The sequence below is a fragment of the Vombatus ursinus genome, unplaced genomic scaffold (assembly GCF_900497805.2).
Source record: "Vombatus ursinus unplaced genomic scaffold, bare-nosed wombat genome assembly UNPS02011369.1, whole genome shotgun sequence".
Lineage (NCBI taxonomy): Eukaryota > Metazoa > Chordata > Mammalia > Diprotodontia > Vombatidae > Vombatus > Vombatus ursinus.
Window position 1 is genome coordinate 7,334,673 of NW_020951147.1, and position 26,452 is coordinate 7,361,124.

At 41.7% G+C, this 26,452-nt stretch overlaps 1 protein-coding gene across 1 annotated transcript in view; it reads right to left on the minus strand.

The window, feature by feature from the left end:
- Positions 1-26,452, minus strand: part of LOC114038734 (solute carrier family 22 member 24-like) — a 34,557-nt gene that overhangs the window by 719 nt on the left and 7,386 nt on the right. The window contains 4 exon segments of the mRNA XM_027856131.1: positions 15,333-15,447; positions 21,231-21,445; positions 23,004-23,119; positions 25,215-25,332. Coding sequence (XP_027711932.1) covers positions 15,333-15,447; positions 21,231-21,445; positions 23,004-23,119; positions 25,215-25,332 — 564 coding nt within the window.

Genomic DNA, 26,452 nt, shown 5'->3' on the forward strand with positions numbered 1-26,452 from the left:
TGTGTAATCTGAAACCCTGTCAGGTTTAAAATGCAGCCAGCCAGCAAGAAAAGCCTCCAAGAGTTGTAGCCAGACTTTTCTTTGGAATGCCTCTTTTGCTCTCCCCCTCTCCTTCCCCCCCCCAATTGCAGCAGCCTCAGAGGAGTGGGAGGACCAGACAGAGAAAGAGAAAGAAAAATGCTTTATTATTTAGGTTATATGATTGATAAAAGTGAATAGAGGAGAGTAAGAGAAGTGTCAAGAAAGAAATACCATTTTAAAAGGGCTTTAATCAAAATCCACCAGAAGGATGAGTAGATAGAAGGAAAGGCAAGAAAGTTTTAGCATATGGAAATGAGAGGAACATGGGTAGAAAGAAAAGCATAATCTATTTGCATGAACAGTGTGAACAGAGGGTTTGAGAGTAAATAGTATGGAAACTTCTGGAAAAGAAAAAAAGTTGATTAAAAAACACACTCTCTCTCTTTCTCTTTCACCATTCAAACTCTGGTCAAGTTCTGAATGTGGACTGACAGACAAGGAAAAAAGAAAGGGGGAACAGTTTCCCCTCAGATCAAAAAGAGGTAGGTTGACTAATACTTAACCATTTCCTGCCTCACCTAAAGAGAGAGGTTTCTGTGTAATGTGACCTCTGAGTAGCTAGTCTCCTGCAAGATGGGAACAAATTTGGCTGACGAGATCTTAAACAGAGACACCTTAAAAATAAAGGCTTGAAGCATCGCCAGTACCAGAGAGAAGTCCACCATATTATTATCTACCAACTGGATTTTTTCCAGAGGTCCTGACTCACCTGTCTGGAAAGTTCAATGCCCCACTCTTAAGTCTTTAAGGGGTAGACATAGAAGTGAAGTTTATTTTGCGTAAAAATTTTTTAAAATTCTTAAGATTCTTTTCCCTGTGTTTCCTGGCTCTGACCAGCAAAGGCTACAGTGAAAAGTTAGAACAGCTAAACACACCATAGCAGATTCTGGAGGTTTTGAGATTGATCATTAAGGAGTTTTGAAACACCTCCTTGCAATCCCAATCACTCCCTTCCCCCACTCCCTTCCCCTGAGTCTAGAGGGCATCTCAGTTCTGTGATTGTAAACAGCCCCTATTTTCCTGTTAACCCCTCTTATCCCAGATAAGATTAAGTGAAGAGAGTACTGAAGAACTGCAGAAAATTTAATTCACCCCCTCCACCACCTGGCGAAAGGAAGGAGGGGGAAGGGTCAATCGCTACAGCAGAGCCCCACTGGCAATGGCCCTGGCCCCTGGGCACCACGTAGCAAGTCCAGAAAGCCTGGAAGTATCATCCAAGTTCAACACATCCTGCTCACACATACCCCCTCCCCCAGCAGTTGTGGGGTGAGAGGAAAGTAGTATGGGTCAAGGCAGTATGAGAGAAGACGCCAGCCAACCTCTGCACTTGGTAAGGCCACTCTTTTAAAGTTGTGGTTTTAACATGTTAATGATGAGATGCTGATTTTCGGTGTAAAGTAATTTGGAAATGCATTTGGAAATGCATTCAAAAGATTGAAGTCACCTGATTGGTAATGGGTTTGTTTCAAGTTTCAAACTGGTCAACTTTTGTATCAGTTATGCCAAGCAACTTTTCATAACTTGGATGTTATTAGAGTATGGGATGAGAGAAACTAAAAAGACAGTAGAAAAATCGTTTCCTTGCTAATGCTGTCTTATAATGTTTTGTAACTGCAATTTGGAAAACTTCATATTTTCACCTTAGCCTATAGTTAAGAGGAAGTTGCAGCTAAAAAAATTTGACTCTCACTTATGAAAATTATATATTTGGGTGATTTTAATGCGAAAACTGGTAATGTGTGTGTGTGTGTGGCAAGGAGGGGATGAGGTGAAAGCCTTATCCAGATTGGTTCTGCCCCCAGTCCTCATGGCTCGTCAAAAGGCACAGCCCACAGCAGCTCTAAAGGGAGATGGGGTGAATAGGAAGACCTTTCTCGGGGTTCCTTCTCAATCCCCCTTATTTTGTAAACTTGCTAAAGAGCTTGTTTGGGTTTGGGTTATGAATTTGGCTTGCTGGGAATTTGCGAGTATATGGAAATGATCTCTAATGATTGGTTTTTACACCAGGACAAATTTATTTTTAAGATGTAAGTCCTGGTAAAAATTTTCCTGAAGTTGTGATTATGAAACTTGCTGTTTGAGGTAAAAACTCTCGGGATAGGAACAGATATTATTTTGAGTTGCCTAATGGATCTGCAGAGCAGAAAGAATGATGACTCTGGAGTCAGGATACCTGGGTTCTGATCCTTCCTTTTATACTGGTGTGAACTTGTGGAAGTCGCTAAAAACTTCTCTATTTCTCTGTTTCCTCATCTGTAAAATGAAGGGCTGAACTTGATGGCCCAGTAGGATGATTGATGATCCTAATTTGGGGATTTATTATTATGTGATCGTATGTTTCCTACGCATGCTTATTTTCCATATTGATGCTGTATATTACAGTTGCTGAAAGGGTTCCCCAGGTTTATGGGGACAACGATTTACTGAAACTTTCTCATTGTGCTCTTCCATTGAAGGCCTTTGCTTTGGTTTATGTTCATTGGCTGGAGAGTTAAGACAACCACACCAGTGGGGACTCATAAGCTATTGTTTTGAGAGGATGTAACTCCACAGAAAGAACACCATGCTTCTGTATTATTTTCCCCTCCTCCTTGCAGAAAGACAGAAGGCTGAAGCTTCAGCTTGGACAGGGGGCATGTTTCTTTCAGCTCCTGCTTGAATTTGGTCCTATTGAAATTTAAAATGTAGGCACCGGGGGTGGTCCTGTTTGGTACCCCACATATGAGTTAGGAAAATTCCCCTAGGAGCTACATATAGATGAAGAAACTGAGGCCTGAGAGATTAAGGGACTTACCCACAATGACTGAGCCAGGATGTGACTGAGGAAGGATTCAAACTCATGTCTCCTGAATACTAAAATGTAGTGGTCTGTCTACATGGCCAACAGAGGCTGGCTTCTGTGCCTACCTTGTGCTCCTATAATTTAGTAGAGCACAAATCATTGAACTCATTTCATATAAATTTTATTAAGATTCTTTTTCTAAGTTTGCCATATGTGAGTGGGTGACCCTTGGTAGCCTCAGCCACAGTCAAGGCTACTCTGAGGTTGGAGGGAGGCAGGAAGAAGCACTTATTAAGGACCTACTGTGTGGCAAGCACTGTGGTAAGTGCTTTACAAGTATAATCTCATTTAATCTTTATTATTTAATTGTCTCATTTGACCATTTTACATTGTCTCCTTACTGAATGGCAGGGCTAGGGGTTAAACCACTGCGTAAAAAAAGAAATGAGGAGAAAAAAAGCAGAAAGATCAGTCAGGAAGGGACACGGAGAATGGTGTTTGAGACAGGAGAGGAGAAGGGTAGGGGGCTGCAGGGACCCTGTTAAATCAGAGAGAAGGAGAGAGACTCCCCCTCCCCCTCCACCACTAGGGTATCCTTACACCTTCCCACAGTTCAGGTACCTGGTCCCCCACTCAGGTTTCTCTCTCTGACACAGCTAGGTAGACCCAAAGATTGGTAACTTCAACAGGGAAGTTCACTATGACCTGAAATGACCCTCAATCACTGGGTCCCTATTCTTGTCAAGGATAGATTAAAGCACTCTTGCCCCCCCCAATCCCTTACTTATTCCTTTGCCTACTGAATCTTGGAGGAGCACCATCAGAGATGAGACTTGCCCTCTTGGTAGACCTCTGGCTACTGGGCTTGACTTGAAAAGCCACCATCTCCCACATCCCAGCCAGGGCTCCTCTTTCCTCTCTCACCTTTACTCCATTGATTTTTGCAACTTTTTGGACATTTTTAAGGCATCATCATATTTGTTGTGGGTAATCGGTCATTCAACAGACTGTCAACCACCTAATTAAGTAGTGCATGACAGATATAGTTGATTCTTCATTGCCTATTCATCCAAAATCACATTTCTTGTGTGTAGCAGAGCTCGGGTTCTTCTTATTAACTCTACATCTAATTACTTTGTATTATTTAACAAGCAATAGAAAGTTCATGTGTACAAGCTTTCTTCCCCAATTATCCTATGTCACACCTGTGACAAGATGGCCACAGTTACTGATCAGCTGTGACCCTTATTGCTTTTTCCCCTTTGAAAAAAGTCTTTAAATGAGTCAGGTCACGTTTTTGCTTTTAGCTCAAATCTGTCTTCCCTAACAGACGTTCAAATAGACCTGTCAGGAAAAACTTCTACAATTGTCAATAGATTAGACAGCATTTAAATCACCCTTTCATTCCTTGAAACTCTAAGTGGGAGCAAATTTACTTCTCCTCCTCTTTCCCATGGGAGTAATCATCTCAGGTGCACAATTCTGCTAGAATTCAATGTTTGTGTAAGAGATGTGAATACAGATAGAAGAATCATATCATTTGAATATGTCTTGATTTACTGACCAGGAAATGGATACTTCCATCCATTCTAAGTGTAGCTCATCTTGTCTTTTCTATTAGAAATATTTTGTTTCCTTGATTTTTAGGCTTTGCTCTAAACCTCTCCATTCTCCTATTACTCCAGTAAAAGAAAAAATAAATAACTATGACAGACCTAGCATTACCTAGTCACAGTTTCAAAGTTAAAACAAATGTTGCTTGTATGTACCTAACATTTCAGCTTCATGGTCTTTATTAGAAAGATCAAGGAAGTGTTTACTAAATCCCTTTAAGATTGTAAATACAAATTTCTTTTGAGACACTCCTCTGAAACCATCAGAGCAGAGTACTCCCCCTGGGATGTGCTGAGAGCAGAATTCTCTACATTTAAAGTATTCCCCAACAAACTTTTGTATTTTTATGAGTTAGAATCCTCTTGGGAATAAAATAGTTTCAAACCATATAGAAATGAAAGTGTTCTAATTTATAGAATATTGATACCAGAGCATAGATCATTAAATTCATTTCATACAAATTTCATTAGGACTGTTTTTTAAATGATCACTCTAATTCCTGAAGTCTTAAACAGTAACACATAATCATACAATAAAACTTTCCTAATCATGCTTCAAGGAAAGCTGTGCTTTATTGCATTACTATACATTAACAGATCTGCTTGGTTCCTAACTATTCCTCAGGTGATAAGAAGTCCTACTGACAAGCAGATAAGACCTCAAGGCTCCAGCACTAGGACCAAAGTCGCTGCCTTAAGTTCTGACATTGAAATGATTTTCAGAGTGGAAAGCCAAGTCTAAGATTCAGGCTTAATTCTCACATAGAGGCAGAGAACTAAATGAGAGCCTGTTAAAAGTAAACCATTTTCAGGACTTCAGTGCTGCTCTTTGTGGGATCTGTCAACTGGCCAAGGTTTTCTTTTTTAGATGATGGGCTTTCATCACTCATTGGTTTTGCCTATTTTTCCATAGCCTCCTCTCCGGGCATCCTAATCTTCTTGATCCTAATATTGTACATGGCCCCCAATCTTCCCTGTCTGTCCTGTCTGCCCTCTTAGTAACCTGTATCCTCATCCGTGCATATGATTCCATTCTCCTGGTGAGTTCCATTAAAGTGTTTCATGGCATTTTCAGCATCTGATCTACATGAATATTCAATAAATCGGAATTCACATCCTGTTTTCTGTAGTTTATCCATGCCCATGATGATTTCCTCTATGTCACCACTCTTGCCAAAGAGTTCATAGATCTGTTCCTCAGCTGTGTAAAAGGAGAGGTTCTCAACATATAAGGTACAGCAGTTATTCAATAACTTCTCATGTTCTCATCACCCTAGATGTGCTGGGTGAAGTGTTGTCCCCATGCGATATGTGTAGGAGTCACTGTCCAGCCCAACCAGGAGCCCACTTGACACAGATTTGGCAGGAGAGGCAGGGTGCTTGAAGGTGAATGACTTTCTGGTGACCTATAGCCAGAGTTCCAAGCCTGATTTTCTGACTCCAGAAATACCACCTTTCTCTAATGAAGTCTGTGAAAGATAGAGATAAGGACTGTACCTATGATTTCACTGTAAGAGGGAATTCCCAAGAGATGAAAACTCTCTACCACTGCAATTGTGTTGGGTGGGTTGTCTAGAGCATTGAGAAGTATATGACTTGCCCAGGGTCACACAGACAGATTTGGTTAGAGGCAGGACCACCTTTTAGTTAGAGGCAGGATCACCTTTTATATATACTATATACATATATAAATATATATATATATAAATATATATATATATATATATATATAACACACACACACACACACTTGTTATCTCCTCTGATAGTATTGGCTTCTTGAGGGCAGTATATGTGTTCCGACCCTAGCAGAGAACCTAAGCACCTAAAGTAAAAGCTTATTGATTGATTGATTGATTGATTGTTACAAGGGATGGTACAATTCTAGTTCAGGGAGGAGGAAATAATTATGATATTAAAAACAAAAGGCATCAGACTTATTTAAGAAAAAGAAAATGGAGACAAGACCTGAATTCCCATGTTCCCCTGAGAATCCTAGCCCTGTGCTAATGCTGGTGATACAGGGGAAAAGCAAAAACAGTGTGCACCTTCAAGGAACTAACATTCTCATGGGGAGACAACAGATGAAGATAAAAACATATTTATATAAATACCTATATATAAATATATTTCTATTCAGTTTTAGTCTTTCCATCAGAAATGCTTGAAAGTTTTCTATTACATTAAAGATCCATTTTTCTCCTCCAGTAGGATGTTTTTGTGGTTCAGTAGTTTCAGTCGTGTCCGACTCTTTGTGACCCCAATCTAGCTTTTCTTGGCAAAGATACTTTGGCAAAGAGTGGTTAACCATTTCCTTCTACAGCTCATTTTATAGAAGAGGAAACAGTGTCAAAGAGAGTAAGTGACCTGACCAAGGTCACACAGCTAGTAAGTGTCTGAGGACAAATTTGAAGTCAGGAACATGAAAATTGAGTAGTCTATGCATTGTGCTGCCTAACTGTGCCTAGAGCTAGAAGGCATCCTAAAGGTCTCTTATTTTAACTCATTCATTTTGCAGAAGAAAAAACTGGCATATGAAGTGCATGTGTGATTGTCCAAGGTCATATACTCAATAAGAGTAAAAGATGGGATCTGAACTCATGACTTCTACCTTGAAATTAAATGGGCAAGTCTCTTTACTTCCCTGGGCCTTGGTTTGTGGGTTGGACTAAATGATCTATAGCATCGTCTTCCAACTTTAAGCTCTCTGGCCCTTGACTGTCTGGCTATCAGAAACATTTGTGTCCAGGTGAAACTCACCAGTCGGAGAGATATCCCCATATAAAAAATCCCATTAGAATCCAAACAAGGAGTACTGACTTCAACAAGGACTTCAATGCCCAAGAGTTACACACCAGGGAAGTTGAGAACATCAGATATCAAAGTGTGGCAAGAGAATTTGGCCTCAAGACCTTTGCTGCCAATGTGGTAAGAGAAAGACCATGATGGGACAGAGACCTCTGGCTCCGACTTCTTGCCCCACTATGTTAAGAAGAGGACATTGCCTCCATAGCACAATTGTACATTGTACGGTTAAGTTTGGGACAATAATTTCAAGCTTGTTTTGACCCTGACCTTCCTGATGAAGTCATCCTTATTTTCCCCCTTCTGATGTGTATACTCTTACCCTCCCCTCCTCCTTTCTGTAAAATTCCATTGTGCCCATAGTGCTTATGTATTTCATATTCCATGTAAGGCTACTGAAGCTCTCAGGGTCTCTGACCTTTTTTTACATGCACATGAGTCTGTGCTTTGAACATAAAGAAACTCTTCAGAGTAATTCTCTCTGCATTGCTCATTTGGTTTTTAGCAGCAGGACCTGATCAAGGGATCCCTCACTAATTTTTATCACAAAGGGAGTTATGAGCTAGAGGAATGGCAGAAGAGAGGAATCTGGTTGTGTCATTCACCAAGGGAATTAAGTTCCAAATCAGTGTTACCTTTTGAAAAGGAAAATGAAAAAAAAAAGAAAGAAAAGGAAAATGAAATCTTCCTGGGATAGGAAAGGGGCAGCAGAAGAACCTCTTCCCTCAGTCACAATGGAAGCAGTGAAAATGCTTTGGTCATGAACCCAGCCATCCACACAAGGCTCAATCTCCAGCTGGCTCATATTTTGGCCTGTGACATTTGGCCCCAAGGGCTGCCACTGTGGCCAGAAGAATCGGTGACACCTCTCTAGTTTGCCATTGGAATCCAGGGGGATGGAAAGTTTTAGGAGGGAACTAAAATTAAGGTTCCCACTGACATTGAGCAAAGCCGACATATTGTCAAGGAAGTGAACCCAGCACCGGTGCTCAGGGACAAAGGCGGTGAAATTCTCTATCAGAAAATGACTAGCTATAAATATTATAGGTATAGCAAAAGAAAAGGCCTGAAGGGTCTGCAGTCTTCCCTTATCTCCAACATCAGGTAGGAGATCGTCAAAGGCCATCAGGACTGGAATGCTTGCTCCAAGAAGAGAATGTCTTCAGAGAGCTACTGAGTGAAGAAAGTAGTCATTTGACTGCAACAAAACACAGGATGTATTTTGAGACCAGTGAGGACCCCTCCCCTAGAGCCTTCCTCCTCACTTTGATGGAGCAGTGCAGGTAGGCAATGGTCTCAGGTCTGTGTGAAGTTGAGGATGCCAAAATAATTCAGATCATTCATGAAGAAAAATTGGCCAAGGTTAAATATCTAGCTGGAAGGATACATCAGCACCAAGCTTGGGCACTTAAAGGTTAATTCTATGGGAAGCACCTATGCACAGAGAATCCATAGTAGAGCTCCAATCTGCATATGGAGTCCGAGTTAATGACAGGAAGACCTGTCAAAACAGCTCCAGGCACTCCTAAGAAAGAGAAATTTTTTAATTCTAAACCAGAGACAGAGTACTGCCAATTTTCTGGGTTAAGTGTGACAGAGATGAATTTACAAAACGCATTGGTTATACAACAACTTCAGACTGAAGATGGGTAGCTTTGACGTGGCTGAATTAGTTGAGAGCCAGATGGAATGTGCTGCAGGAAGCATTGATTGATTCATGGAGGTTCTGCTCCTGGGGCAGTGACAGGCAGTGAGGTGGCAAGAATTCTGGGCAGGATGTCAGGGTATATACTATGTCTGAGTTCCCACTCTGAACATTACTGGCTTTGTGACCAAGATGAAGACAGTTGAACACTCTGAGACTACGTTCCTTCATTTCTAAAGTGGGGGTGATAACACCTGTTTTATTTGCCTCATCAGGATGCAGTAAAGGTCAAACAGAAGGCCAGTTTAACCACCAAGATTACCAATGATTTCTTCATGGACCTTGTCAGTATTTTTTTTTAGGCATTTGGGATGAAGTGACTTGCCCAGGGTCACACAGCTAGTAAGTGTCAAGTGTTTGGTCTGAGGCTGGATTTGAACTCAGGTCCTCCTGACTTAAGGGCTGGTGCTCTATCCACTGAGACACCTAGCTGCCTCTTGGACCTTCTCAGTCTTCATCCTCCTTGACCTCTCTGAAGCATGTTGACTATGCCCTCCTCTTGAATATTGTCTCCCACCAAGGCTTTCCTGACATAACTCAGTCCTGGTTTTCCTCTGCTCTGTCTGATCTCCCTTTCACAGTCTCCTTTGCTTTCTCCCATGTCCTTCTCTCTTTGCGTGAAATGTACCCCAACTCTCTGTCTATCTGTCTCTCTTTCTGAACTGTGTTCAGAATCTAAGTGGTTCAATGGACAGAACACTGGATGTGGAGTCAAGAAGACCTGAGTTCACAAGGAAGGCTCAGTTGCTTCTTAGCTGTGTGACCTTGGCAAGTCACTTAACCTATGTCTGCTTCAGTTTCCTCACTTTTAACATGGGGATAAGAATAGCACCTATTCTGAGGGTTGTTGTGAGGATCAAATGAGATTTTTTTTTTACAAAGTGCTTCACAAATCTTAAAGCACTATAAAAATGAGACCTGTTATTATTTTTATTATTATTACATTATTATTATCTCTATATATTATTATATATTAGTGCATGTCCACTCATGGCTTCCTCATTCTGATTGGTGGCCAGCTCCTCACTTCAGATCCTGGCCCATTCTTTTCTCTTGCTCCCTGTCCTCATCAGGAGAGGGGCTAGACACTCACCTTACATACTCTATTTGTTTTGGCAAGAGGATCAGAGGACAGGATGTTCTCACATAGCCACGTCTCTGCTGGGCTTCACTGTCTGCCTTTTCTGACTGACCTTTTCTGGAAAAAAGTTCCTTCAAGATCAAAAGCCAGCTTGGTGAGATGCATGGTTACTTATGTGCAACACGTGGCCAAAATCCAGCCATCACACTAATGTTTCCATGGGAGGGCAGGTCTGTGTGAGGGAATTGGGCTATGTAAGAAAAATGTGAGGAATTCAGAGGAAATGAGAAAATCTGTAGTAACCAAATGCACAATGAAATGAGCAGGACTAGGTCAACAATACATAAAATAAAGTCAGGAATATAAATGACAATAATACTAGAAGACAGACAAAGTCAGATGAACTCCAAAAGCTAACCTTGGTCCCAGACAACTAGATCCCAATTTCTTGCTTTCTATAGAGATATGGGGGGCAGGGGAACCTTTGGGGTCAGAATGTTGCTTAGGGTATGAGACCTGATCATTTTGTCAGCTTTGCTGAACTCTTTTTCTATGTTACATGATTTTTGCCATGTTATGATGTCTGTGAATAGACAGGCACCTTGAGGGGCAGTTATGGAAAGAGTTCTCCTTTCCTTGGGACTTCCTCAGCCTGGGTCTCCCTCTCTGAGGTGCCCTTAGGGTCAATGGTTTCTGCCTGGGCTCACTGGAATTCACTGACTCTGGGACTTCTCATTCAGTCAATGATCTTGACTGTACCTCAGAAAGGAGTGGCTGAATCTACAATTCGTTTAATATCTCCTCCTTGGCTCATTTGATATCATTAGGTCTTGGTCTTTCAAAGACCAATTGCCTTTTGAAGAAATCAAAGCTGTCTTTGGTCATATGAAAAAATACTCTAAATCACTATTGATTAGAGAAATGCAAATTAAAACAATTGTGAGGTACCACCCCATATCTATCACGTGGGCTAATACGACAGAAAAGGAAAATGACAGATGTTGGAGGGCATACTCAAAACTTGGGACACTGTTGCACACTGTTGGTGAAGTTGTGAACAGAACCAATCATTCTGGAGAGCAACCTAGAGCTATGCCCAAAGGACTATAAAACTGTGCCTACCCTTTGATCCAGCAATACCATTACCAGGTCTGTATCCCAAAGAGATTAAAAGTGGGGGGAAGGACCTATTTGGACAAAAATATTTATAGTAGCTCTTTTTTTTCTTTCAAAATTTTTATTGATATAATTTGTTGTTACCTTGACTAATTTCTTCTACTACCCCTCTCCTTTCACCAGGAGTCACTCCATGTAACAAAGACTGTTTTTTTTTTAAAGAAAAAAAAGAATGAAGAAGGGAAAAAACTCTTAACAAAACTGATAAGAGATTTTGGGGTTTTGTCTTCTTATTCAATTTGTATCTCTTTTGTTTTATGGGATTATTTAATCAATTCATATGTAAAGAGTTAGGTTAATATTTTTATCCTTGTCTCTAATATGACTTTCTTTTTCTGAATTGTGATTTTTAAAAAGTTCATCCTCTTTAAAGATATTGTTTCTTAAGTTATTTTTGCTTAAGTTATTTTAAGGAAACCCTGTTTGCATAGGTTCTCTTCACCCTTAAATTAATCCCTGCATTCTCAATTGATAAATGGTCAAAGGAAAGAGGCAGTTTTCAGAAGAAATCAAAGCTATCAATAGTCAGATGAAAAAAATGCTCTAAATCACTAGTGATTAGACAAATGCAAATGAAGACAATTCTGAGGCAGCACCTCACACTTCAGATTGATTAGTGTGACAGAAAAGGAAAATGACAAATGATGGAGGGGATGTGGAAATATAGGGGTGCTAATGCATTGATGATGGAGTTTTGAACTGGTCCAGCCATTCTGGAGAACAATTTAGAACCATGCCCAAAGGGCATACTCTTTGACCTAGCAATATCACTAACTAGATCTTCATCCCAAAAAGATCAAAGGAAAAGGAAAAGGACCCACATGTACAACAATATTTATAGCAGCTCTTTTTGTGAGAGCAAAGAACTACAAATTGAGGAGATGTCCATCGACTGGGGAATGACTGAACAAGTTGTGGTATACAATTGTGATGAAATACTGTTGTGCTATAAGAAATAACCAGAGGGATAGTTTCAGAAAAAATCTTGGAAGACACATAAGAACTGATGCAAAGTGTAGTGAGAAGAACTGGGAGAACATTGAACAAAGTAATAGCAATATGGTAGAATGTGGACAATTTAGCTGTATTCTCAGCCGTACAATGATTAAAGCCAATTCCAAAGAACTTATAATGAAAAATGCTATCCAGCTCCAGAGAAATAACTGATGGAGTCTGAATGCAGGTCAAAGCAGGCTGTTTTTCACTTTCTTGTTACTGTTTTTTTCTTTCTGGGTCTCTGTCTTCTTTCACAACATGGCTATTATGGAAAGATGTTTTGCATGATCACACATGTATAACTGATATCAAATTGCTTACTGTCTCAGGGAGGAGGGAAGAGGAGGAGAAGAGAGAATTTAGAACTAAAATTTTTTAAATGAATGTGAAAAATTGTTTTACATTTAATTTGAAAAAAATATTAAAAAAAGAAAACTGCCTATTCATATCCTTTGGCCATCTATCAATTGGAGAATGAGCCATCTGGCTTTTTCCTTTCTTGTTCACAGGTAATTCTGCTATAGGTAAGAGTCTCATTGCCCTGTACATGAATATACAAAAACCTGAGGTTTTACATCGTGAATTCCACCTGGTTTTATGCCAACTGCCAGATTTTACTGACCTCCCTTCATATTGACTTTGAATAATTCAATTTGATTCAGTTCAATCAACATGTATTAAGACCCTACAAGACAGGGCACCATTCTGGGTGCTGAGGACACAAAAAGGAAACAACAAAAACAGCCCCTCCCTTTCAAGAGTTTACATTCTATAGGGCAAGTGGCATCTGTAGTGCGTATAAAGGAATGAACATAGCAGGGAATTTGGGGATGGAAACATCACTAATGACTAGGAGAATGAGGAATGATTTTTCATTGGAATTGGTACCAAAGAATTGTCAGAGGGAAAGGCAAGTTGGTAAAAGAACCTGGGTATAGGGGCACAGCCTGTGCCAAGGCATGTGATTGGGAGGTCGGAAGACAAGTTTGGCTGGAACAGAGGTGTGAGGAGGGGAAGCATGAGAAGTAAGCTTTGGAGTCAGGGCAGCTTCAGGAAAATGGGCACAGGTTCTCTGTGAAATGTTCTCTGGGACTCTTTATTTTAATTACATTTTGTGTTCATTTATCTGGGTCTGCGTTGTCTCCCCAGACAGAATGTGAGCTCCTGGAGAGCAAAGCTTGCTGTGTTTTTGTCTTTGTATCTCCAGTGCCTAACACTTAGTAAGTGTTTAATTAATGCTGGTTGATTGATTCATACTATTGAAACCTCCTGGAAACCTGGAGTCCAAGCAGGAGCACTGGTGCTCTAGATGCTGGGTGCATGGCCTCCCCCCAGGAGAAGGGGAACCCCCAGGTCAGACTAGAGTCCTTTTCTTCTCAGTCAGACTCCTGGAGCAATGTTAAAACTGATTTATTTTCACTGCAGCATCCCCTTCATCTCTAGGTCTTGCTCCTTCCCTTGAATGTCTTCCATGAAAGAATGGAAACAAGAAACAAATGTGAGGGTGTGCAATAGAGGAAAGGGAAGTGAATAAGCATTTATTCCTGCTATCAGCCAGGCACCATGCCAAATGCTTTTACAAATATTACCTCATCTAACTTAGGGGGAGGAAACTTGTCTGAGATAGCTAGGAAGCCCTTGATGACTATTGGATACAATGAGTCTATGTCTTTGGGCGCCACCTCGTGAAAATGCCTTTGTTTAAAAAAAAAAAGGTTTTCATCTCAAAATTCAATCCAATTGAAGAAGTATTTATTAGGCATCTCTTAATGTTGGTCACTGGAGATACACAAAACAATGGTGTGCTCTGGAAAGAGCCCCTGCCTCTAACTCTTTTTTATCTATGTGACTGTGGCCAACTTGTTTTATTTTCTCATCTGCAAAATGAGGGGATTAGTCTCTCAGAGATCCCACTCGGCTCCATAATGTATGATAATATGGAACATTCCAAGCCCTTGAGAAGCTTAAATTCTACAGGACAGTCCAGTACCTGGGAATGCATCTCAACTTTGCTACTTAAAATCAGTATGGTTTTGGGAAGGCCCTGCCCCAATTTGCTTCCTCAACTGTAGAAGAGGGGATTAGATTTGGTGACCTCTAGTATGGAATGTCAGAGCTATTAGGGACCTCAGATCCAGCCCCTGCATGGTCCTAATGTCCTAGGTCCCACGGTTATAAACTGGCCAATGAGGACATGGAGGCACTTGTAGTTCAAGTTGAAAGCCTTTCCACAGCACCATGGGACCTCTGAGCACTCTGTTTCCTTCACTGACTCTTCATCCTCTTCCTGATCCCTTAAAATCAGGAAACTTAGAAGGGCCCTCTCTATTCTTTTCTCTATAAACTCCTTTGGCTTCCCAGACTCTGGTTTCTTCTTGTTTTCCTCCTACCTCTCTGACCACTCCTTCTTTGTCTTTCATAGGCATCCCATACTCCTTCTACCCCCTCAATGAGAATAGAAAGAATGATAGATTTGTTAAGCTCTTATTGTGTGAAGGTATTATAGTAGTGTATTGGGTACTGAGGATAGAAACATAAAGTCAGAACAGTCACTACCCCAAGGAGCTTACCATCTATACAAGTGACACACACTCCTTTCATCACCTCTTAGAAGGACAGACAGAATTCTTAGGCAGGATAGGACTGACCTTCAGCAAAACTATAAGTTCAATGTCATAAGCTATGTTCCCCCACCCGATTACCCACCCCCCGGCACACATATACAACCTCTTTGTAACTATTGAAAGTTACTGAAAATAATGCTGTCATTGTTCCTGGAAAGACCTGTCAATCAACTCCCCCATGGCTCCACTCATCCTCTCTGTGACTCTCCAGACCCAAACATTTCATCCAGGCCCATGATTCTCTCATGTATACTTTCTTCCTCTAGTAGAATTTAAGCTCCTTCAGGGTAAGGACTCTTTGTTTACATATTTATTTCCCAAATGCTTAGCATAAAGCATGACAAACAGTAACTATTTAAGGAATACATTCATTTATTCTTCTAGTCCAACTGTCTCTTTTTTACAGATGAGGAAGATGAAGCTCAGACAAGGTAAGTGACCTTCCCAAGATGCCGCAGACAATACTCACCCATATTCTAGATCTTCGATGGTGTCAGACGTTGGTTTATTTTGGGTTTCTGGGAGGAAGAAGACCACAAGGCCGGCAGTGATGGCCATGGCTGCAAAGATGATCGGTGGCAGTGCTGGAAGGTAGTGCTTGAGCGTATTCACCAATGGGGCCAGAACTGCCCCAATCCGACCTACCATGAGATTGAGGCCCTTGCACCTGCCCCTGTCAGAACAAAGGAGATCTGATTGTCCTAGACTCAACACCTGTTAAATAGCCCCTTCCTTTAACCTCCTGTAAGTAGACGTTATAGTGTGTGGGAATAATTTCTGGAGGACTGCAGTTCTTGAATACTGCAGGAAGCTCAGGGACTCACGGAATTTATACATTTGAAAAGAAACTGCTGCTCTACCTCCAAATGATCTTGTCCACAAGTAAGCAGATATGTTAGGCTGATCTTGCCCCAAATAGCTTAATTTTTCCTTTTTTGCTCTTGTATCTGCACATGAATGGTTAAAGGATTAAGCTCTTTCCTCACTAGTAAGGATGAAACTCCTCCATTGCTAGCACCCTGGGATGGGTGCCACCATTCTCTCCTATGTCTCCTCCTGGTAGAGTGTAAGCTCCTTGACGATACAGACTAGTGGCTCATCTATTTCTTGGAAAAGCTAAAAAAAAAAAAATACGCAGTGAAGACAATGAGAAAATGGAAAGATTGACACAGAAAGAGTCATGATGAGACACACTTCTTTTTCCCCCTAGCCCTTTAAACAGGTGAGAGGTCCATGGGCATGAAATATTACTGATATTCTCACACTTTTTCAATGTATTGATCAGTGTTACCCATTTTCTTCTCTTCTTCCTCTTTTCTTTTTCCTGTTAAAATATTCTTTGCCCAGAATAGCTCTTAAGGTGGGGTGGGGGGTGGGGAGGAATAATGGGAAAAATTTAGGTAATGTAAAAACAAAATATCTTGCATCTGGTTCCATCACTTCCTGGCAAAGTGAGGGAGAGGAAATGGAAGCAGTGTCTGATTTTCTATTCCTGAGTTCAAAGTTCATTGTAAATGGTGACTGCAGTCATGAAATTTAAAGACACTTGCTCCTTGGAAGGAAAGCCCTGGCAAACCTGGACAGAATACCAAAAATCAGAGACATCACCTTGCTGACAAAGGTCCATATACTCAAAGCTATGGTTTTTCCAGCAGCAATTTATGCATGTGAGCTGAATGTTGAAGAATCTCCACTTTTGAATTGTAGTGCTGAAGAAGATTTTTGAGAGTCCCTTGGACAGCAAGGAGATCAAATCAGTTAATATTTAGAGAAAGTAATTCAGACTGTTCACTGGAAGGTCAAACATGAAGTTGAAGCTTAAATACTTCGACCACATAATGTGAAGAAGGACTCACTGGAAAAGACCTTAATGTTGGGATATTGGGAAAGATTGAAAGAAAAAGGAAAAGAGGATGGCAGAGGATGGAGTTAATCGACTGCCATGGAAACAATGAACATGAACTTGGACAGACTTTGAGAGATGGTGGAGGATAGAAGGCCTGATATTCTAGGTCCATGGGGTCACAAAAAGTTGGACAGAACTGAAGACAGAATAACAAAAGAAAATTTATCACTAAATTTTAAAACAGGATTAACTTTGTCTTCATTTTCAGAGTTCATAATGAAAACCTTTCTTGTTTTCCTCCTTCCCATTTCCCTTCCTTCTTCTTTTCCTCACTGTATTTTTGTCTTTTTCTCTCTATTCCTTCTTTCTTTCCTTCCTACCTTCTTCTCTCCCTGCCTTCTTAGTTCCTTCCTTTATCAGAATGAGTCTAACATAGAGGATAGAACCTGGAGTCAGAAAGACTTGGGTTTGAATACTTGAACTCTGGCATGACTTATTGAATGACAGAATCTGAGAGTTGGACAGGACCTCGATGGTCATCTAATCCAACTTACGTATGAATCTCCCCTATGATACACCCAACAAGTGGTTGTCCAGCATCCCTTTGGAGGCCTCCAAGGAGGAGGACCTCGCCACCTCTTGAGGGGACCCATCACCAGCCCAGATGGGGACAAGTGGAATCCTTAGGAAGCTTTCCCTGACATCCAGGCTAAACGTGCCTGTGAACATCCATCATCACTCCTGGCTCTGATCTTGGTTAGGGCCAAACCCAACAAGCCTACTCTGTCTTCCAGAAGACAACCCTTCAGATACTAAAAATCAGGACTCTTCTTCCTCTTGAATCTGCTTTTCTTAAGACTAAACAAGTCAAATTCCTTGGGTCTTAAGCTCATGGCCCTTCACCATCCTGCTTGTCCTCTTCTGGATACCTGTCAGGTCATCAACATCTGTGGTGCCCAGATGAGGTGTGCCAAGGGCAGGGGACAGAGGGACTATCACCTCTTTGTCCCTGGAAGCAATGTACAGTGGATCTTTTTGGCTTACATCTATCTTTATTGCATTTCATTTTCTTAGAGTCAGCCCAATGTTCTTGCCTCTCAAAGTCCTTTTGGATCCTGACTCTCTCATCCAGTACATTAGAGATGCCTCCCAGTTTTTGGTCATTGGTAGATTTGATGACCAGGCTATCTATGCCTTTATCGAAGTGATTGACATAAAGGGTAAAGAGAACAGGGCCAAGAACAGATCCCTAAGGCACTCCACTGGAGACCTTCTGCTACATTGACAATGAATAATTAAAAACTACCCTTGAAGTCTGGCCATATGACCAGTTCTGAATCTGTCTGATCTAATCCATGTTTCTCCATCTTCTCCTCAGGAACAGTATGAGACACTTTATCAAGAACTTTTTTAAAAATTGAGATATGGATGGCACAGTGGATAGAACAGTAGCCCTGAAATCAGGAAGACCTGAGCTCAAATCTGGCCTCAGATACTTACTATCTGCGTGACCCTGGGCAAGTCACTTAACCCCAATTGTCTCCCCCCACCTCCACCAAAAACAAAAACCCAGAAAACTTGACACAAACTCTTTCTACAGAATTCCCCTTATCTATTACTTCAATGAATCCTGTCCAAAAAGGAAAGCCTATGAGGTTAGTCTGCCATGCCTTGTTTTTGATGACTCCACTATTGTGGCCCTTTGTAACCATTATTCCCCCTTCTCACCAAGTCACCAAGAATCTTTTTAATGAGTAGAAAATGTTCATTGTATGGACTCCAAAGGAGAAAAGGTTACTGAGTGAAAGAGGCACAGGGAGAGCCTGGAGGTGACGATGGTGATACTGGACTATTCTGACTCCCCTTTCCACAGTCTGATAAGGAGAGTGAATGGAAATCCTTGGAAGAATAGCATGGACAGCATTGTCGTAGGTTATGTCAGGGAGAACACCAGACAGAGACAATTTCCCTGACAGGTCTGCTGGGGGATCTGCTTTACTGAGTCTCTCCTCCTTCCCACTTCTCCTAGAAACAGTAGTGGCTGCTTCTTCATCTCCAGATGCTCTTTCCTACCTGACGACTGTTCAGCAATAGAGCTCAGTGGAATAGACAACATTGCAGGAAGTGCAGACCACAATAGAACTAATTGCCAGCATTGCCAAAACCACACGCAAAATTTCTATAACCAAAAGACAAAGGAAGCCCTCAATAAACCAGAGTTCAACACATCTTGGAGCACTGATTTATTGATTCATACATTCATTAATTCTTTTGGCCTATCCACTCACTTATCCATCCACCCATTCATTCTTCAATTTATTCATTTATCCATTCATTTCTTTCATCAACTGACCCATTCATCCATTTACTAAATAATATTTATTATTAGAGGCAGCTGGGTGGTACAGGGATAGATGCTAGGCCTAGAGTCAGGAAGACCTGTGTTCAAGTCTTACTTTACATACTTACTAGCTGGATGACTCCAAGCAAGTCATTCAATCTGTCTCACCCCAAATTTTCTCATCTGTAAAATCCCCATTTTATGTCTATCTTGGCATCTTCCTCCCAGGGTTGTTGTGAGGAACAAATGAGATAATACATGCAAAGCAATTTGCAAACCTTATCGTACTCTATAAATGGTAACTATTATTTGTTTGTTTCATATAGCAAACAATAAATATTTACTATGCCCTTACCATGTGTAAGGCTCTATGCTAAGTGCTTAGGGTGTAATATAAAGATGAATTCAAGTAGAGCCCTACCTTTAAGAAACTCAGTAAACATAAATCCAAGTCATAGGGTAGCTATTTACTCATTATTTTTCCATTCAATTGCTCTCTCTATCCACCCTTCTCTTAATCTATCCATCTATTTATCTCTCTATCTATCCATCCATCCACATATCCATCCATTTATCCAGGTAACTATCTTTCCATCCATCCATCCACCTATCTATCTATCCATCCATCCATCTTTCTACCTATCCATCTTCCATCTATCTATCCATCTATCTATGTATCTATGTATGTTTGTATGTATGTATGTATGTATGTATCTATCTATCTATCCATCCATCTATCCATCTACCTATATATCTATGTATCTATCTATCCATCTATCCATCTATCTCTCATTCCTATTTTCCTACTCATCCATCTTGGCCTGAGTTTGAGTCCTGGCTCTGTCATTTATTCACTCTGCAACTCTGGGCAAATTGGTACTCCTCTCTCAGCCTATTTCCTCTTCTTCAAAATGAGAAAGTTGAGCAGGTGCCATGACATAGTGAAAAGAATGATGCCTTTGGGGCCAGAAGACCTGAGGTCAAATCCCACCTCTGAGGTTCACTACTTGCGGGACTTTAAATAAGTCATTTCAATTTCCTGGGCCTCAGTTTCCTCATCTGTAAAAATGGGATTTGGATCAGATGACCTCTGAGGTCTCCTCTAGCTCTAGATGTATGATCCTGTCACTCAGGGGTCTCTCTCAAAAGGTCCTTCTGGTCTTAACAGTCAATAGGCCTAGGGACTGGCCCTATGATTTTATCCTTACCTGATCTATAGGGAATGCCCAGGTAAAGAAACTCAACTTACCAACTCAGATTGGCCTTCTCTCTGCAATTTATAGTCTGAAAGTGGTCTAGAGCACTGAGGAGTTCAATGACTTGCCCAGGGTCACACAGACTGTATGTGTGAGGCATTTACTCTATCTCCAACACTGTGCTAAGCCCTGGGGATACAAAGAAAGGCAAGAGCATGGCCCTGGCCCATAAGGAGTTCGTGTTCTAATAGGAGACAGGACAAGGAAACAACTATGTATATACAAGGGACATGCAATGTAAATGGGAGGAACTGATCAGCTTTGAGAGCAGATCTCCATCTACTTTGCCTCTAGGGTCCCAGCACTCAAGGAGCCTGTAATGACCATTCATTCCTGCCCCAAGAGCTTGGTGCTCTAAGTTACAGGGTGTAACAAAGGGCACCAGAGTACATCCTTTACCCCTAATGTCCCTTGGCAGAATCAAGACCCCAAGTCCCAGATTCATTTCAGTGCCCTATGCTGCAAAGCAGGAGGGGGAGGGGGACATATGCTCAACCCAGCAAGGCTACAACCAAGCCAGCCTGGGGGGTGGGCAAGGAGCTTCTCCTCAAAGATGATACTGATGATGGTGATGATGATGATAACATACATAATATTTATATAGAGCCTACTATATGCTGTGCACTGGGATAAGCATTTACAAATATTATCTGACAAGAACCCCAAGAGGTAAGTGCTATTATTATCCCTATTTAAAGAGGAGGAAATGGAGGCAGGCAGAGGTTAAGTAATATGCCCAGGTTCACCCAGCTGGGAAGAATCTGATTCTGGATTTGAACTCAGGTTATCCTGACTCCAGGCACAGTGCCCTACCTACTGGACCACCTAGCTGCCTCTGCTCTATCCATTGGGCCACTGAGCTGCCTCTAATTGTACATTCACCTACTCCCCATTTCCCCCTTTCCTCAAAGCCCACTCTCTTACCTTGAGGCAGGAATGCACGGGCAGGTATGAACAGTTCAGCAAGGAGGAGGCAGGCCACTGCTATTGTTCGACAGCCACAGAGGTTCATGATGAACAAGGCCCCAGACCTGCTTAGGAAGGCAGAAGCTCCCAATAGAACCTGGAGTGTTTGAATATTGCTCCCCAAGTTATGAAGATCCAGAGAAAGCCCATAAAAAATCAGGCTTGTTGTGAAGCTGCAGCAGGCAGTGGGGAAAGCAGAGAAAATCCATCACATTTGGAGGCCAGAGCTCACCATTAAATGCAGTTCAGTCCAACAAGCCATGATTAAACACCTGTTGGATGCCAGGGTCTGTGCTAGGTGCTAGAGACACCAACCCACAAGGGGTTCATATTCTGCTGAGGGTGGCAATGCTCCTTGAGTACAGTTAAGTCAATGCCAGATAAATTCAGGAGACCAAGAGGATCACCAAGTGGGGTGACCAGAAGAGGCTTCAGTAGGAGCTGATGCCCAGGGCTGAGCCTTGAAGGCAGCCAAGGATTCCAGAAGGCAAAGCTGAGGAGAGGGTGAGTTCCAGTGATGAGGAACCTCACATACAAAGACAGAGACTGGGAGGTGGACTCCCTAGTTCAGCAAACATGGAGTCATTTGTGGTTGTAATGCAAAGATCCTGAAGGGCAATAATGACAGGTCTGCAAATGTAACCTGGAGCCAGATTATGGAGAGCTCTAAATGCACCAGAAGTGCAGGGTAAAGTCACTTGTGGGGTAGCAGCCTAAGCTCTTATGGGGATGTATGGACAAGGCAGATGTTAGGAGCATTAACTAACCTTAAATGTATATTTAGAAATTTAACTAATTTTATTAATTCCCTTATCTTTTAGCCACAAATAACTATCAGCTAAGAACCCAAATTAAAGTGACAATGTTGTTCACAAAACACAGTAGGCGAGTACTATGACTTAATCAAAGATTTCAGAGTCTTTTTATAATAGTCATAGAATTCAGGAATCGGGGTGGGGAGGATTACCACCATTTGGATGAGAATCAAAGTAGAGAACAGCACAACTGATATTATTGCAGCATTTTACTAAACACCACTTGGGCAGAGGGAAAAATGGGATGAGGAGTTTGGCAAATTAGTCACAAACCTGGTGCATTGGAGCAAGATAGTACAGTGATAAGAACCTTCAATTATCTAAATAAATGTTGCAGCTCACTCTGCTCTGTATAGAGCACCAGGTCTAGAGTTAGGAAGACCTGAGTTCAAATCTGGCCTCAGACACTTATGGGATATGTGACCTTGGGCAAATCACTTTACCCTGTTGGCCTCAGTTTTCTCATTTGTAAAAGGAGCTGGAGAAGGAAATGGCAAGCCTCTCCAGTATCTTTGCCAAGAAAACCCCAAATAGGGTCACTGAGTTGGACATGACTGAAACAAGGAAACAACAACAAAAAGAAAAACCTCATAGTAATATGAGCTGTCTGAAAGTAGAATGAATCACCCCCAAGAGATAGTGGACTCCCTCCCATTAGAGGTTTTCAGTCAGAAGCTGGATAACTTTTAGTTCGGCTAATGTGAGGAAATACCAGTGAGTGAATTTTTAATATTAAGTTTGAATTAGATGGCTTTCAAAGGTGTTTCCAACTCTAAGGTTCTACAATTATGTGAATGACAGATAAAAGATTTGAACTGGGCCTCTTCCTTTCTCCTACCTAGTTACTATGTCTACCTGAGACATTGTGGGGGTGTCTGGAGGCTTTCACATTTCTCATACATTATGGGGAACCTACCCTACAAAGGACAAACAGAGCATTCTTGTACGCAGGATGGGTAAGTGGACCAAATCCGACATGGTGTAATGGGTCTCTGCTGGAGGCACCTCTATCTTCATGGTTGATCTCAAAACCTTTAGGGAGAAGAGCCAAGCACAGAGTCAGTCTGAAGGTTAGAGTATGGATGAACAGAAGGAAGAAGCAGGAAGAATTGGGTGGGTAATAGATTCTAGGCATAGATTGGGACCAAATGAGAACTCATTGGCTATGACCTCAAAGCCTTATTAAACCTTTCTTTTCCCTAATGACAAGCTGTATAACACCATGCCCAGTGGAACTATGTCTGTGACCATGGCACCGGAAGATTAGCTTTGAGAACCCTCAGGTCATGAAGATCAGTAGAGACAATAGGCTGTGCCCCTGTCTGTCACTACAGCATGAGGGGTGCACACCTTGGTCCAATATATCCTCTGTGGGTGCTCCTCCATGGAACTACTGACATCCAGCTTAGAAATAAACATAGCACTCCATGCAACATCAATACATTTTGAGAAAACTTTAATGAAAATACATCATAGGTACTATCTGAATCAGATGGCTAAATGTTTTTCAGAACTAAGCCAACTCTAACATATATGCATCATATAAGGTAACAATCAACAGAAGGGAAATTATCAGCATTAGCACTGGCTCTGGAGTCAAAAGCCCTGGCTTCAAATCTTGCCATTGATACTCCTGATATAGAATAAGCAGGTCTCTTCACCTCCCTGTGCCTGAGTTTTCTCATTTGTAAAATGAGGGGGTTGAATTAGAAAGCCTCTGAAGTCCCTTCCAGCTTCAACTCTATCATTTGCTGGTCCCTGAACATGTCCTGATCTCACACATTCCCTCTTTGGGTTCCTCTCCATGCACATGCAGTAGAGCAAAGAGAATGCTGACTCTGGAGCCAGAATATCTGGGTTGAGATCCCTCCACTAATATGGTGTGAACTTGTGCAAGTCACTGAAAACCTCTCTGGACCTCACTTTCCTCATCCATGGAATGAGGGGGTCAGACTAAGTGACCTATAGACCTCCTATGTGGGGATTTTGTATTGTATTATGTTCCCTACACATGTCCACTCTACATGTTGATGCTGTATAGTATAATTGTTGAAAGTGTTCTCCAGTTTTACAGGGAAAATATCTAGACTTTCTTTTTATGCTGTTTCCTTAAATTCCTTTGCTTTGGCTTGTGTTCTTTGTGTTCTGAACAATAAAGGCAACCATATTAGTGGGGGCTCATGAGCTATAATTTTGAGAGGATGTATCTCCACAGAGAGAACACCATGCTTCTGTTGCATTTTCCTCTCCTCCTTGCAGCAGAACAGGAGGCTGAGGATTTCATTTGGACAGAGGGCACTTTTCTTACAGTTGCTGGGTAAGCCTTCAGGAGCTGGCTTCAGTACCTGCCTTGTGCTCCTGTAGGTTACCAGAGCACAAATCATTAAACTCATTTCATACAAATTTCATTAAGACTCTTTTTCTAAATTTGCCATGTTTGAGTGGGTGACCTTTGGTATCCTTGGCCACAGTTAAGGCTGCTATGGGGCCAGAGAGAGACAGAGAATATGCACTTAATATCACTATGTGGCAATCACTGTGCTAGGTGCTTTACATGTATGATCTCATTTAACCTTTGTTACTTAATTGTCTCGTTGACCATTTTACATTGTCTCCTTATGGAATGGCACGGCTAGAGTTAAACCACTGAGAAAAGAAAGAAATGAGGATAAAAAAACAGAAACAGCCCACAGGAAGGAATGCAGGGAATGGAGTTTGAGACAGGAGGGGAGGGGGCAGAGGGCTGCAGGGACCCTCTGAAACCAGAGAGGAGAGAGACTCCCCCTCCCCCTCCTCCACAGGGGACCCTTACTCCTTCCCATAGTCCCAGCACCTCTTCCCTCAGTCCTGTTTCCCTATCTGACACAGCTAGGGAACCCCAGGATTGATATCTTCAAAAGGCAAGTTCACTATGGCCTGAGATGACCCTCAATCACTAGATCCGTATTCTTGTCCACTGTGGATTAAAGTATCCACCCCAATCCCTTACTGTTCCCTGGACCACTGAGATTTGGAGAAACATCATCAGAGATGGGACTTTTCTCTTGGTAGGCCCCTGGCTACTGGGCTTGGCCTGAAAAGCCACCATTTCCCATATCCCAGCCATGGCTCCTCCTTCCCCTCTCACCTCTATAGTCAGGGTCGTCTCCTTTACTCCATTGATCTTTGCAACTTTTGTGAGCACCTTTAAGACCTCATCATATCTGTTTTGGAAAATCAGCCATCCGGCAAATTCTGGCAACCACCTAATGAAATAGTGCATGAGAGATATAGTTAATTCTCCATTTTCCCCTAATTCAAAATCACACTTGTGTGGAGCAGAGCTCAGTTCTTCTTATTAATTCTACAACTAATTACTTTGCATCATTTAACATACAAAAGGAGTTCACGGGTGAAAGCTTTCATTCCCAATTATCCTATGCCACAGACCTCTAACAGGATGGCCGGAGTTACTGATCAGCTGAAGCTGTGTGAATTCTCACACAGAGGCACAGAAATAAATGAGAGCCTGTTATAAACAAACCATTCTCAAGACATCATTGCTGCTCTTTGCAGGATCTGTCAAGAACCCAAATTTTCTTTTTTAAATGATGAGCTTTCATCACTCATTGATTTTGCCTGTTTCTCCATAGCTTCCTCTCCCAGCATCATAATCTTTTCAATCCTCTTCTTACACTGGGCCTTGGATCTTGACTGTCTGTCCTGTCTGCCCTCTTAGGAACCTGTATTTTCATCTATGCAGATGATTCCATTCTCCCAGTGAGTTCCATTTAAGTACTTCATGGCTTTTTGGCATCTGTTCTGCAGAGAGTTCAACAGACCAGAATCCACATGCTGTTTTCTGTACTTTATCCACGCCCATGATAATTTCTTCCATGTCACCACTCTTGCCAAAAAATTTATAGACCCTGTTCCTCAGCTGTGTAAAAAGGAGAGGTTCCCAACATACAAGGTGCAGCATTTCTTCAATAACTTCTCTTAGTCTTGTCATCCTAGAAGTGCTGGGTGAGGTACTGGTCATGCTGCATGTGGGAGTCGCTGTCCAGCATGATCAGGAGCCCACTTGACATAGAAAATGGGAAAATGAGGTGGGGATGCTTGAAGGTAGGTGAACTTCTGGGGACTCACAGCTAGAGTTCCAACCCACACCTTGTTGCTCTAAATCTTGTCCCCTTTCTGTAATTAGGTCCATGCAAGATAGAAATAGGAACGAAATCTATGATTTCACTGGAATAAGGCCAGGAGATGAAAATCTATCATTGCAATTTTGTCTTAGTGGTTTTGCCTATAGCATTGAGAGGTATAGTGACTTTTACAGGGTCACACAGATAATTTGGGCTAGAGACAAGACCACCATATATAGAT